General features: G+C 37.4%; 1 protein-coding gene across 1 annotated transcript in view; it reads left to right on the forward strand.

The window, feature by feature from the left end:
• The window catches only part of LOC122813875 (zinc finger protein 501-like), an 838,273-nt gene that overhangs the window by 33,010 nt on the left and 791,150 nt on the right, over positions 1–14,113 (forward strand). Inside the window, exon 3 of the mRNA XM_044086415.1 lies at positions 4,947–5,073. Within this exon, the coding sequence (XP_043942350.1) occupies positions 4,947–5,073 (127 nt within the window). The remainder of the gene's footprint in view (positions 1–4,946; positions 5,074–14,113) is intronic.

Here is a 14,113-nt window from a genome sequence, read left to right on the forward strand (position 1 = left end):
TGCTTATAGTTTTAATGTTTTCTCAATGGAATGCATCCATTTGGTCAGAAACTCAAAATACTGAAATGATGAAAATTCAAAATATCGAAAACCTATTCAGTGCAGGGGGGCAGGAGGCAGATTACCATTTTCACTGTTTTTGAAGTTTCATCATTTTAGGTTTCAGGGTTTTGAGTTTTTCAGCCAAATGAATGTATTCCTTCTTAACGCACAAGTGATTTGTTAGGTTTAGTCCTTGTAGTGTGTTTTTTTTTGGATCTGGGGATCCAACAATGTTCAGCTTACAGTCGTCACTTAGCTATAGGTGTGGATTTTCAATTTTGAGGTTGAAAAAGGCCATGCTTAAGCACAGTGGTCATAATACTGAGCCCTGAAATTTACTGCTAGTGCCTTTTTTTGTCTTCTAAAACAGTACCAACTATTTTAAGTATGTGGATTCTAACCTTCATCTAATTTGCTATCCGCCTTTCAACATAAGCATCCACTGTTTATTTATATACCTACATGGGACAGGGGTGATTAATATCAAAGACCTTTTCTAGGTCAAGTTAGCCTGTATGAACTGAGTGTCCTTAGCTACAGTATCTGTACGTTTCCATTGGAATTTATTTAATTAAGCAAATATTACTTATTTTTGGGATTATAAGCTCTTAAGAATTATGAGGCAAGTTTGCACCTTTGTATTCTTTTGGTATGAGGCAGCAAAAGAAGAAAAAATGGAAAATCCAATGAGGCACATTCCATTAGGACTGCAGCTGTCACAGCAGATCACTTAAGACCGTTAGCCCAAAACATTTGTGTCAGTGTTATGGACATCTAGCTATACATTCTTCAATTATTGCAAACAAGATCTTCGGTCTAAGGGCTGGATGGCCTTCAATTTGCCCATAAATAAGGTTCCTCTGTAAACGGCAGCTCTAGAATTCCTCTCGGATTAAGTAGTATTATTTTAATGACGATCCCTATAATGTACATAGTACTTTTGTCAGCACAACCTAACATGACAGTAAAAGTTCAAGCAGGAAATCATTGCTGCAGTGCAGGTTCCACCCTCCCTTTCGGCAACAATGGGGAAGGTCTGAAGCCCTTCATATAAAGAAAGGAGGATTGTGAGTTACCTCTTTTTCCTTTTGGGAAGACAATCTGTATTCTTTACATGTTTCACTACAGTCCTCACAAAGTCGAGTAGTTAGTTATTTCTGATTCAAGCATAGATTTGACATGGTAAGCATAGATTACAAGGGAGGGGTACACAGGAGTACGTTTATAGATGCAGGGAGTGGGCATTGCAGTGGGAGTGTTGTTCCTGCTTCGTAATTTAGTATATCTCAATTGATCAGGGGTGTAATGTGCACATTGTACATGGATTACAATAAAAGTGTTCTTGATGAGTCATTATTGGCCTCTATACGTATGTATACCTATAATGAAGGCCTGTGGGATATATGCTAATGATTCTTGCACGACTTCTGAATACCTTAGACTTTTTAACTTTTAAGTGTTTTATAGATACAGTTCGTCCAATAAAGCCAAATCCACTAGCTGTGGACATGCATGTTTCGGCCTTTTTACTGACCTCATCAGCACAGTATGTGCATTCTTTCACTATACTTTTATGAAACACAGGGTCTTTAAAGCCAGCTGATGCATGTCCACAGCTAGTGGGGTTTGACTTCATTTACCTAATTGTATCCATAAAGACTTAAAAAAATAAAAAGTTATAGCCATTCAGAGGACATGTAGCTGAAATACATGATGTCTTAAAGGATCATTTGCATTTATCCCACAGGCCTTTATTGCAGGACGTTTTAAGGTATCACATAGTGAAAACCCAGCTTGGCTATATTTTTTTTTTCAGTTTTTACTGACTGGTTTGTGTGAAATTTTTACACTTCATTTTGTTTTCTTATAGTATGTTGTTCTAGTGAAAAACAACTTTAGTGAAAGTCCCATTCTGCTCCTTTTTCTGGAGTTGTATTTAGGTAAAGAATGTGGAGGCACAACCTTCTTCCAAAAACACTTTCCCTGGGTTTGCATCAACACTGGAAAATGGTGACACCCCATTTGATAGCGGCGTTTACTAATCCATTTTTTCAATAAAATGAAATAGAATGTACAATATAATGAAATAGAAATAGTAAAATCTACCAAACTACTAGGCATAACAATTGACGACATACTCACCTTTGAAACGCACTTTAACGCAGTAAAGAAAACTTACTTTAAACTAGACAAACTTTATTGTCATAAATTCTAAATGGATAAACTGGCAAATACCTTACTCATCCCTTCCCTACTTTATGGTAGTGCCATCTTTACTAACCTTCACTCATCATTCAGCAGTAAACTTTAGTCTTCTACTATAAAATAGCTAAATTCGCCTCAGGAAAACCTAACCGCTTACACCACTGCCAAGCAATCTCTGAACTGAATTGGCTGGATTTACCTAATATCTCTGTTATACCCAATTAATGCTAGCCCATAAACTAATTTATAAACCAAATACCTGTCCAGCACTATCATCAATACTACAAATGTATATTCCTCCACGTACCCTAAGATCCTCCAACAAATTGCTATTAAGTGTAACCAAGCCAATAAAAGAGCTGGACTATGCTTGTTCTCCCATATCATTGCTAAGCAGTGGAACTCCTTACGCTCCCATATTACCCCAAAAGACTGCATAAAGACATTTTAAAGTAGCATTAAAAACATATTTCCCAAATAACCTCAAATGCCACTGCAAAACAAACAAGCCACCATAAAACCTTCATTACTTAATATTAACCTACATCCATACTTCAAAATGACTATTACCTTGACTGAATGCAGCTCGATTACCACTATTTCTGTTCTGCAAGAACTGCTATGTTTATATGTTATGCCACTTTTAATAAAGAACTCATGTATTGTACTACATTACCAATTGTTGTCTGAGTTTTTATTAGTTTGGTACATATTCTTAAGTTTTATATTTTTGTTTATTCCACATTTATAAATTTTGTGTATTCTACATTTATACATTTTGTTAAGTTTCTATATTTTATGTACTGTACTAATTGTGGAACTTTTCTCCCTGGGCCTCCACTGAAAATGGGTAGCTGACCCAGTAGACTTTCCCAGTCAAGAAATGTCAATAAGTAACATGCATGAATGTATGCAGGACGTAATGCTATTGAAATGTTTTCTGTGGTGTTTTTTTTTTGCCAGCTGTACAGTTTTCAAACTCAGTCTGTTTTTTTTTTTTTTTGTTTATTAAAAAATGATTTATTTGGAGTATTGTATAGAAGGCTCCTATCAAGTGCATGAGCGTCTTTATTGAGTAGTAGCTGTTAACGCTTTAGTGTAGCTTTTTATAGTGAAATATTTGTTGGTGTTTTTCGCTGTGTTTTTAGCATTGGTTTATGTTTGTAGACAGAGATCTCCCTTCTTAGAGTTGATAGTGGTGTAGTGGGCTTGCTCTCCTGGAAAAACTTACCTGGTCTTTTGTTTAATTTTTGGCTGGTGATGTTCTGTCTCACTGCTTTTGCAGCATTTTCTGTTTTGTGCCAACATTGTTTTCTTTTTCCAGAGTAATTGAGGGGACAATGTTTTCCTTTTTTTGTATGTATGCTTGTATGTATGCACTGTATATATGTGTGTATGTATACATGTGTGTGTGTTTCTCATATACACACACGTATACATATGTATATTATTTTATGATGAATAATCATTGTTGAATTTGATCACAACACAAAACTTCTGACAAGCTTATCAGTGGTTACCATTAATCAATACTAAAACCATTAAAAAAAGTAATTGGAAATGTAAACCAATAGGTTGCTTTTGCGATTTACCAAAAGTAGAATAAAACGTAACTTTTACCCGAGTGTCTTTGCCACCCCCTCACCCCCAGAAATTAAATATACTGTCTCCAGTGTGTCACAAACTCAAACAAAGGGCATAAAGCCCTTGAATTGTATAACGGTCGAGCAAATGAAATTTGACTGTTGTATAATTTCACAAATTGTATCATTGATGATAAGAAAAAAAGCAACATTTCACATTTCACTCACTCACACACACACACACACACACACACACACACACACACACACGCTTATGTTTTGTGAGTATACATGTATTGGATGTGACGTGTGTGTGTGTGTGTGTGTGTGTGTGTGTGTGTGTGTGTGTGTGTGTGTGTGTGTGTGTGTGTGTGTGTGTGTGTGTGTGTGTGTGTGTATGTGTTCCCATTGGTACCTGCACTACAGCACAACACAGTTTTTGCATTTGCACAGTACAGCTGTTCTTAATATGTTGTTGTTTTGAAAATGTAGACGTGTGGTAAATGACAGTGCAGCACAATTTGACTCCTCAACTCAGGATGCATTGCCCTGTAACACTCATTTAATATAAGTACAAGCCACATTCTTTTTTTTTTTTTTTCCAGTTGTGAGACAGAAGCACTAAAGGATTAAGTAACTTGCTCAGAGTATTACAGTAGAGAAATGGAAGCAGTGAGACTCAAACCCAGTACAGCTGTACTGTCTAGGTGTATCAGCAGTGTCTTATGCCTCTGCGTCAAACTGCCAAGTTTCTGGTACAGTGACATGCTTCATATTTCCAAAGACAACTATCTGTACTGGAAAATATTACATTATTGTAATATATTAAGAATGCCTCATATTGTTAAACCATGTATTATTAAATATTTTCTGTAAATAATTTAAAGCAGCATGCTTATTGAGTTGTCTGTTAATCGTGCACTTTCTTTCATTTCATGTATTACTTCATTGTGTTATACCACAAGTATGGTGATGGAAAGATGCCTTCCAGTTCTCTTCCCACAGCTACTGAATGCCGTGACAATGAATGCCACTTTTTTCTGTACTTTTTTAGTGCTTTAAATGTATTGTATGTCATGTAATATGAGTTGAAAGCATACTGATTGTCCTTTTCAGGTACCAGAAACCTTTGAGGATGTTGCTGTCACTTTTTCAAAAGAGGAATGGAAGCTACTAAGAAAACAAGATAAGGAGCTGTACAGGGAAGTGATGGTACAGAACTATGAAAACTTGGTTTCATTAGGTAGGTATAGTCCAGCTTAAGCAGAAATGCTTTAGTTAATATTATAATATTAAAAGTCTCTGCCAGGCCAGTTTATAAATGTGAGCTTTGTGCTTGGTTGCAGTGAGGAATCTCTGCCATTTCTCATTACTTAAAGTCCTGACACAGCTGACATTTCTGTTTGCAGTTCTTTGACCTATGGTCACAGCTGGTTCTAAGTTCCTAGCCTTTTCTTGCTGTGTGCAAAAGCTTACATGTATAAAACTTCCTGATGTTTCTGCTGTACAGTTCTTTCAGACATATTATGGGTATTCAACACTTTTTACGTAAAACCCACGTCTCCTTTTACTTCGTAACCTCTTCTCCTGTGCTGCATGCCAGCTTTGTCCATTAGCTTTTATTTTTGCGTAAAGCAACCATCCTGAAAGCAGTTTGCTCTCCCCTTGCAACATCTAATATGCCCTTTCATTCTCCTGTATCCCATGGATTTCATAGTAGTATGTGATGTATTGTTTATTGAAAAGGTGTAACCTGTTTCAACTCTTTGTTTCATTTCATAGATAGAGGAATTGTGGTGTTCTTAAAAACTGTTTACCCACATTCATGCTTTAGAATTCTAATCTGGTAACTTATGTCAAGTCTGAAAGAGTTCTCACATTTACAGCCATAATGAATGCTGATATTAATTGACATGTATCTATTTGCACTATGTCTGTTCCTCATAAAATGACCAAGTACACCAGGTAGGGGTTCTCTGTAGTTCCTCCTTATACCTGCTGAAGATGCCTTCTACTTTGGATTTTACTACATCAATAGACCCACCTACTTATCATATTTTATATACACTTAGGTAGTCATTAATTAATTCATTCAGTCATTTTGGAGTTAAGCGAGTTAACTGCTCTGATCTTTGATGATTTTCAGATGTGAAACACTTTGGGAAGGTTGGCATACAAACCCAGGCTAAAATCACTGTAATGACACAGAAGTATGGGATTGTTGAAAAGACTTGAAATAGGAAAACTTTATCCTTTCTACATGACCAGGGGTTGAAGTCAAGACAGCTGAATGCAAAAATATACCCTTTTATGGTTTTGCAAGATTACAGTTGTCATTTAACAACAGGACAGAAATCTGAATGACTGCACACCACATCACTTTAATATAGGCAGTGGGTTGTCCTTAGACCAAATAAAAAAGTGAATGGGACCACAGTCATTTGACACTATAATGAACACTCCCTGATTTGTAAATACAGGAAACACTTTTCTGAATGGCAAAATATAAGTTGTCTGCACAGTGTGTGGTTTATGAATCCTGTTGATGTGTCTCTGTTCTGAAACTTGGAAGGAGTGTATCCAGTGTGTAACTCCAGACAGTATTTTTCTGATAACTTTCCATAAATGAACAGGTTTGCGTCTCTTAAGAGCTTACTAAAGTAACCATTAGCTTTTGTTATCTCTGTCTTGTGATTTTACACTCGTTTAACCCACCTGTATTATTTAGAAGAATAATACCATAGTCTGCATCATTGTGAGAATTTTAATTAGACCTGCAGTTATGACTTTGGCTAATTGCCATGTGTCTGATTAAACAGTTTCTTTTCCATCATCTAGAAATGTACACATTTTAGTGGATGTATATGTAGAGTCGAGCACCTGAGTAAATCGTAAATAAAAGAGTAACTGTTTATGTAATGTTCACAAATGTAATCACACATGCGTATGTACATTAACGCTGTTTGGTGTCTATTTTCAGTTGAGTGGAGCTCAGCTTTAGTATCAGAAAAAGAAAATTTGACATGCATCTAATGCTGGGAAATGGTTTCACTTCTGAAGATACTCAAGATGGTACAGCTTGTGTTTTTAATACCAAAGTATTGTATTTGGGTAGTGACAGTAGGTCTCCAAAGCTGTGCTGTATGAGTGGAGAGGGAAATGTCATTCCTCCAGTTGAAAGTGTATGTTTGTGTGTGTGTGTGTATGTACCTGTATTTATTGTATTAGAGATCACAGCGCCATGGAGGTTAATGAGATCCTGTTGCTGTAAGTGCATGAGTATTTTCATAGGTGAACTTTTTCAGGAGGAAATCCATCTTGAAATATGAGAAGACTTTTTATAAAGCAGTTTGTCTGCATTCGTAACCATCATTTTTATTTCCTGAAAGTTGTGTCTGAGCAATTTAAAGACATTCATAAGCACATTTATAGCTGTTGTTTTCGTAAGGTATTTCTGATTGGGTCTACTTTAAGCTCTCGAAAGCAGTAAAACCCAAATCTGAATCGTGCGACACGTAAGGAGCGAACCGTGAATACGATGAACGAACGAAACCACGAAAGAGGAAATATCGAAATCGCATAGTTGGCCCATCTGTGGTATAGCTCTGTAAGGTAAGTGTGCGATAGTTACAGATCTTAGGGTTAGGGAGGGATTAAGGTAAGTGCATAGGTAGGTAGTGTATGTAAGATTTTGTGTAGGTAATGTATGTAAGGTTTAGTGTATGGTTTTGTTAAGTGTATGTGTGTGGAATATTTAGTTTGTTTGGGTATAGCTCCGTAGTGGAAGTGTGCGGTCGTTACAGACCTTAGATTTAGGGAGGGGTTAAGGGCAGTGCATAGACAGTTGTGTATGTGGGGTTAGTGTAGGGTTAGCAGTAGGATTTTGGTGCTTTAATTTAGGGTTTGAAGTAGGGATTTGGTTAGTGTATGTATGTGTTTTTTATTGTGTTTGGGTAGGTAGTGATTTGCGGGTGGTGGCTTGGCCGACTATGACGGTTCGAGGTTTACATTTTCACGGTTTAGTATGTTCGACGTATCCGCAGTTCGCTGTGTCGCAGAATTCATATTTGGGTTTTTTGTGTTTCGAGGGTATAAAGTAGACGCATTTTTGATTCACTGCTATAGGGGAAGACGTATGAAGAATACTCACTGCAAAACGGATCATCTTTTGAAATGTTGCAACATCAAGATGAGTTTAAATTTGGATGGATTCTGAACTAATTTTGTTACAAAGGAACAACAGAAACTTTTATTTTGTAGCGAAGTGTTAAGCTAGTCTGTAGAGAAAATAATTATTTAAAAGTAATTTGAACTGCAGCAGTTGCCAGAAGAAATGTTCAAGTTTGAAGTAATTTGTGAGAAAATAGAATTAGATAAACATTTCTCAAGGCATCCACTTCTAGCAGAAATTAATAACAAAATGGAAACTAAGAATTTAAAGGGAAATAATCTTGAGATGTTTTCGGTATTAATTCTTCATTTATCCAAGAACGTAATACAAGCCTTCATAAGCACTCTAAATTAGATGAATTCCTTAACTGAACTTAAAAATAGATCCTTTAGAAAACAAAATTAGAAACATGAAGATCATTGTTGTTTTATACGAAGGCATGGAAGTAAAAGCACAACATTTTCTTCAAATTCCAAGAGTAATCAGCGCAATTCTGTTGATGTTGCAGAAGAGGTTTCAATCCCTAGACCAAGCATTTCTGATGCCATTTGACTTGCTGATGTACAGTAAATCCATTAGTACTTGGTCAGAGGAAGCCTTATATGCTAGGCACGTTACCTCTTGGCAGTCTGTAAGATACCAGTTATAGTGACAGGGCTTTGAGTCAGTCCATGTGGGATATGTTAGTTAGGCCTTGTATCCTTGTCTTTGAGGGCATTCCAGTTGTTGCTTGTATCTGGAAATGTACATTGTATTCAATGACTGGCCTAATGAGGATTGAGAAAAGGAGGGCAATGACATTCCTAGATCTAGATACATTTCCTTTGTTTATAAGCTGCGCAATATGGATGGACTTTCTTATATCAATGTACATAATCTTTGTCAAAAGTTAGATCACTGTCCACATAAGTTTTCAAATCCCAAACAACTGGGTCAGCTGTTAGACATATTGTCATTGTGGTAGTTCCCTGAAGTAGATGACTTCCCAAAGGATACAGTAATGCATTTGTTGGCATTTAGTTTCAGTCCATGATTTTGGCACCATTTATTTATTTGGGACAAACCTTCCTGCAGGATGGCCAAGTCATTTGGGATTCATTGGATGCTCCTACCTTGGAAGTCATCTACAAACTTAATCAGCCAAAGCCCTTTGGTATTGGCTTTTACTTCAGAAAAGTAAATGCCAACCAGGAGAGGTCTCAACACAAATCCCCAGGGGGATTCTACTGGTGACTGGTTTCTTTGTGGAGGTAACATTTCCTATTTTGACTTCCTGTGCCCTGTCTGTGAGCCAATTGACAATATAGTGGGTGACACAGGGGTTTATTCCCAGTTTATTTAACTTTTCTTCTGTGCCCAAGTGGGATGTTCTGTCAAACTTTGGCCAGGTTGAGGTATGTGATGTGTCCCAATTTGCCTTCATCCATTGCTTTGGTGAGCCTTTAAAAAAATCCACAAGGATGAGTAAGCATGACCTGCTCTTGATATATCCAAACTGAGACGGATCCATTGTTTGGAGGTTCCCTATGTCCTGATTGATTAGTTCCATAATGAGTTTTTCCATGGCTTTGCACATGAGGCTGGTCAAATTCTGGGGTCTGTAATTATCTGGGTCTGTGGAAGGTCCTCCCTTATGCACAGGAATGAGTGTAGCTCTTCTCCATTCACTTAGTAAAAAGTCTGTGTGGCGTCTGAGATTGAAGAGTGTTGTTAGAGGTGTGGCTAAGTTATACTGTTTAAGATGCATCTAGGGATAGTTACAGAACCCAAAAAAGCATTATTATTATTTTTTTTGATGGTACTTGTGCTTTATTGTTCCATCTAACTGATTCTGCAGCAAACAAAACACGACACAATTCTATGCAGATTGCCCATTGGAAAAAATAAATTTATGCTAAATTATCTAGACTACCTTTGAAGAAATATTCTATAATACAGTGTAGTATCTTCTTTTCCATGTAAAGAAAGGAAGATCTTGGTAAGGCAGTTCAGAAAGATTGAAGTACATCATTGTCAGCAAAATTATTAAAACAGACTGTAAAATCATTAGGTTTTTCTTAAATAACAGTCAATAATACAGGAGGTTCAAGTTCAAAACGTTTTACTAGTGTACACCAGGAGGCAAAAGACTATACAAAACAAGTATAGAATTTTGACTAACATGATACAGGAAGTAAACTTCTTTAAATACACTATACATTCAAGCTGTGCCCACCTTACTGACGTGGTCAGTCACAGGGCACCTACATCATTACAGTCTACAATATTCTATTCATAAGAAAGTGCTGAGGTTATACTTTTTAAAAACTTTCCCATGAGAATAATACAGCCTTGCAAGGCACCTGGTCAGTTATAATGTCTTTCTGTAAATGTTGCTCTTCAAGGTTCCAGTCCTGCTCGAATACAATAGTCAGTTTGGTTCTTAATACGCTTCTTTGTTCCTTCTGGCAACATTAACTAATAGCAGCTGTGCTGATAATATTCACAAGGCCAACTATCTCAGAGGAAGGAAGATACATGCTTTTTCCTGACCCAGCAGATAATCATTAGTGAAAAACATAAGCTTGCTGAGCTGGCTGCTGCCAGGGTCAGAGTTCAATCACACTGCAGCACCAAAGCTTCAAGCAATTACATGTAAGATCATCCTAACTGCCATATTGTAAAATAGAATAAAATGCATTACATACTATTTGCTTTTTAAACTAACACTTCATATATGTTTAAGTACATATTTTTCTAACATTCTCCCTCCTTTTAATTCTTTTTATTCTATTCAGAAACATAAATAACATCATTTCATTCCCAAGCCTTTTCCTCTTAGAGATTTTTAACTAGGCAAGTCATTTGTTTTATATTTCAGAAAGAACTTCATTTGGAACTAATAAATCCAATTCAATGTCTTGATACATAGTCTCGGTTACAGTTACATCAACAAATTCTCTAACTAGTCTTTTCATACAGGGTATCCCGCAACAGACACATGCTCCTAGTATGAGCAAAACGACACAAATGGCAATCAAAATATTCATCAAGATTGAGCCCCACCCACCAAACAGACCCTGGAAAAAGTTCATCAGTGGGTTTGGGCCTGGTTCAATCATGGCCGATACCTGCTGTATTACCTCTAGATGATCGTTAATTTCGTGTTTATTATCTGGTATATACGCACAGCATTCTTCTTTGATAAGCGCGCACGTACCACCTCTCGCCGCTAGGGTGAAGTCAAGAGCCATTCGGTTTTGTAGCACAACTGTTCTCATTGCATTCAGTTCATCAGTTATAAGTTCGAGAGCGGAAAAGGTTGCATTACTCATTACTTCAAGAAGTTTCGACAATTTCCTCAGCTCCCAGATCGATTTGACTGCTCCATAGGCTGGTAGTATTCCTGCCCAGGATATAACACTGTCACTCAAGTCCATATGAGTTAATTTTTCTTTATCTTTTACGGATGAATGGTCTTTCCAGCCAGCCTCGATCTTACCCACTGGATTAGCAGGTTTTCCGACTGAGTTCCCAGTCCTTTGGGCCACGTCTCTTACGTTTCGTATCTTACCTAGAGGTAACTCAGCAGTATGCCTTATAGCTGGAACCAGAAAAAAACAACTGCCAGACCAATTCTCAGGTAACCATTTATATGCCTTTTTCCCACAAACAAAATAACAGTTTTCTACTTTAGTATTGATGCGGGTTAACTCTGAATGAAACATTTTCTTGTCTATAACAGATAATTGTTTATGCAATTCAGGATTTTTCTGCACATCTTTTATTGTTGTTTTCATTAAGCTCAAGTATGAATCATAATTTGTGCTACAACTAGTACTTTTATCTTTGGCCTTAATATAGCATTTATAAGATACAGTTATGTTACAGTTACTCCAACCAACTTGGAGTGTATCATTTTTATAGAAACAAACAATTCCTTTCTGTGTAATGGGTAAATACAATGCAACTTTGTCTTGTGACCTCACAGAACCTGTGTCAAAAAGTAGATTTTCCCAAGTCTCATTTATCCCCAGAGGGACAGCGGACATCAAAAGTCCTCCATATGCTGTTGGTATAGCAGTACAAACCCAGCAGTGTGAAACGTTCATAGTCTCTACATATACACGCTTCATGGCCAGGTATGTGTTAAAGTTTGGATGCCAGTCTATAGACAGTTCATCACGTTTTGTCAATTTCATTCGTGTGGTTATATGCAGGAAGAACCACAATAAAAGGCAAGTCACCACAATCATAGTCAACAGGTGTATAATTAGCAAGACAGTTAAGCAATTTCTTTGGGGTTGATTTGCATTCTTATACACTTTGCTCCTGGCCATCCTGCTTTTGTGGTGCATCAGTTACAAAATGTTTATCAAGCTGAAAGTTCTTCACCGGTTTGCAGTGTGTCAGATGAACCCAAGACAACCTCTCAGCAATCTTTACTGCAGTAAGCGTTGCCAACAGTACCTGGTATGGACCTTCCCACTTTGGACTTGTCCAATTTTTCTTCTTGATAACCTTCAACCAAACCCAGGACCCCGGGGTCAGCACTGCTTCCGGTTTCGTTTGTTCTTTATCTGAAAAAGAGTTTAACTGCAAAACAGTCTTATTGGTTAACAATTTTTTCATGTGACTAGCTATTGAGCTGTCAGCCTCCAGCTCTGCTGGCATGAGTGCTTTCCATTGTGGCACATAATATGCCCTCCCAAATATTATTTCAAAGGGGGTCAAGCCCTTTACATTTGGAACTGTTCTCATGCTTAGCAATGCCAAAGGCAAACAGCAAATCCAATTCTTCTGAGTCTCACTTATCAGCTTCCTCAACTTATTTTTCAAAATTCCATTATATCTTTCCACCAGTCCTGCAGACTGGGGGTGGTAAGCACAATGATTTTTCAAAGAGATCCCAAAGAATTTCCCAAGTTGTTGGATTGTCTGATTGACAAAGTGTGTCCCATTGTCACTATAGATTCTTTCCGGTATGCCAAATCTAGGAATTATTTCTTTTACCAGGGCCTTTGCCACTGTTGCTGCATCCGGATTTCTGGTTGGAAAAGCTTCCACCCATTTTGAAAACATATCTATAATCACTAAGCAGTATTTTTTCCCTTCACATTTATTCAATTCTATGAAATCCATACAAATAGTATGGAACGGATATGGTGGTGTAGGAAAACTCCCTTGTTTGGGTTTGAATGCCCCTTGTGCATGATGTTTATTACAAATGTGACATGCACAAAATTTTTGTGTATAATTCGTAAACCCGTATGTTTGGAATATTTTATTTACTAACTGTACCATCCCCCCTGTTGAGACATGGCTCTGCCCATGGCTCAACAAGGCTGCATATCTAAATAAGTTAGATGGTAGTATTGGCTTTTTTTCTTTGGAGATGTACAGTCCGTTTTTGAGGATCGCACCTCGTCTTTCCCATTTTTGTTTTTCTGCCTTTGTAGTTAATGTCTGCATTGTTTTTAACATCTCTAAATCTAGAATCTCCGATGGTTGTAATTCCTCATTCAAAAGTAAAGTTCCCGAGTCTGAAGCTGCTTGCTTAGCAGCTGCATCAGCTCGTGCATTACCTTTTGAAATCGAATCCTGTTGTTTCGTATGAGCTATACATTTACAAATAGCTACTTTAGTAGGTAATTGGATAGAATCCAATAAATTCAAAATAAGTTGTGCATGATTAATTGGTTTTCCAGTGGATGTTATCATTCCCCTATTTTTCCATTGCTGTGCAAAAACATGCACTGTAGAGAAAGCATACTGACTATCAGTATATATGTTTACACATTTGTTTCTTGCTAGAGTGCAGGCTTGTGTCAAGGCTATCAGTTCTGCTGCTTGAGCAGACAAATTATGTTGCAGTGGTTGCGCTTCCAAAATGTCTGTGTCTGTGACTACTGCATACCCTACTAGGTTCTTCCCGGTAGGACCCTTTCTGCATGAGCCGTCTACATAAAATGTTACTTCAGCATCATCCAAAGGCATATCAGTAAGATCCTGTCTAGGTGAGGTTATTTGCTCAATCTCCTGTAGGCAGCTGTGTGGCGTGCCATCCACAGGGGTCGGAAGTAATGTTGATGGGTTTAATGTTGTACAACGTTCAATTGTCATATGAGGCTGG

This window comes from Protopterus annectens, chromosome 10.part0 (assembly GCF_019279795.1).
Source record: "Protopterus annectens isolate FY-2018-M chromosome 10.part0, PAN1.0, whole genome shotgun sequence".
NCBI lineage: Eukaryota > Metazoa > Chordata > Ceratodontiformes > Protopteridae > Protopterus > Protopterus annectens.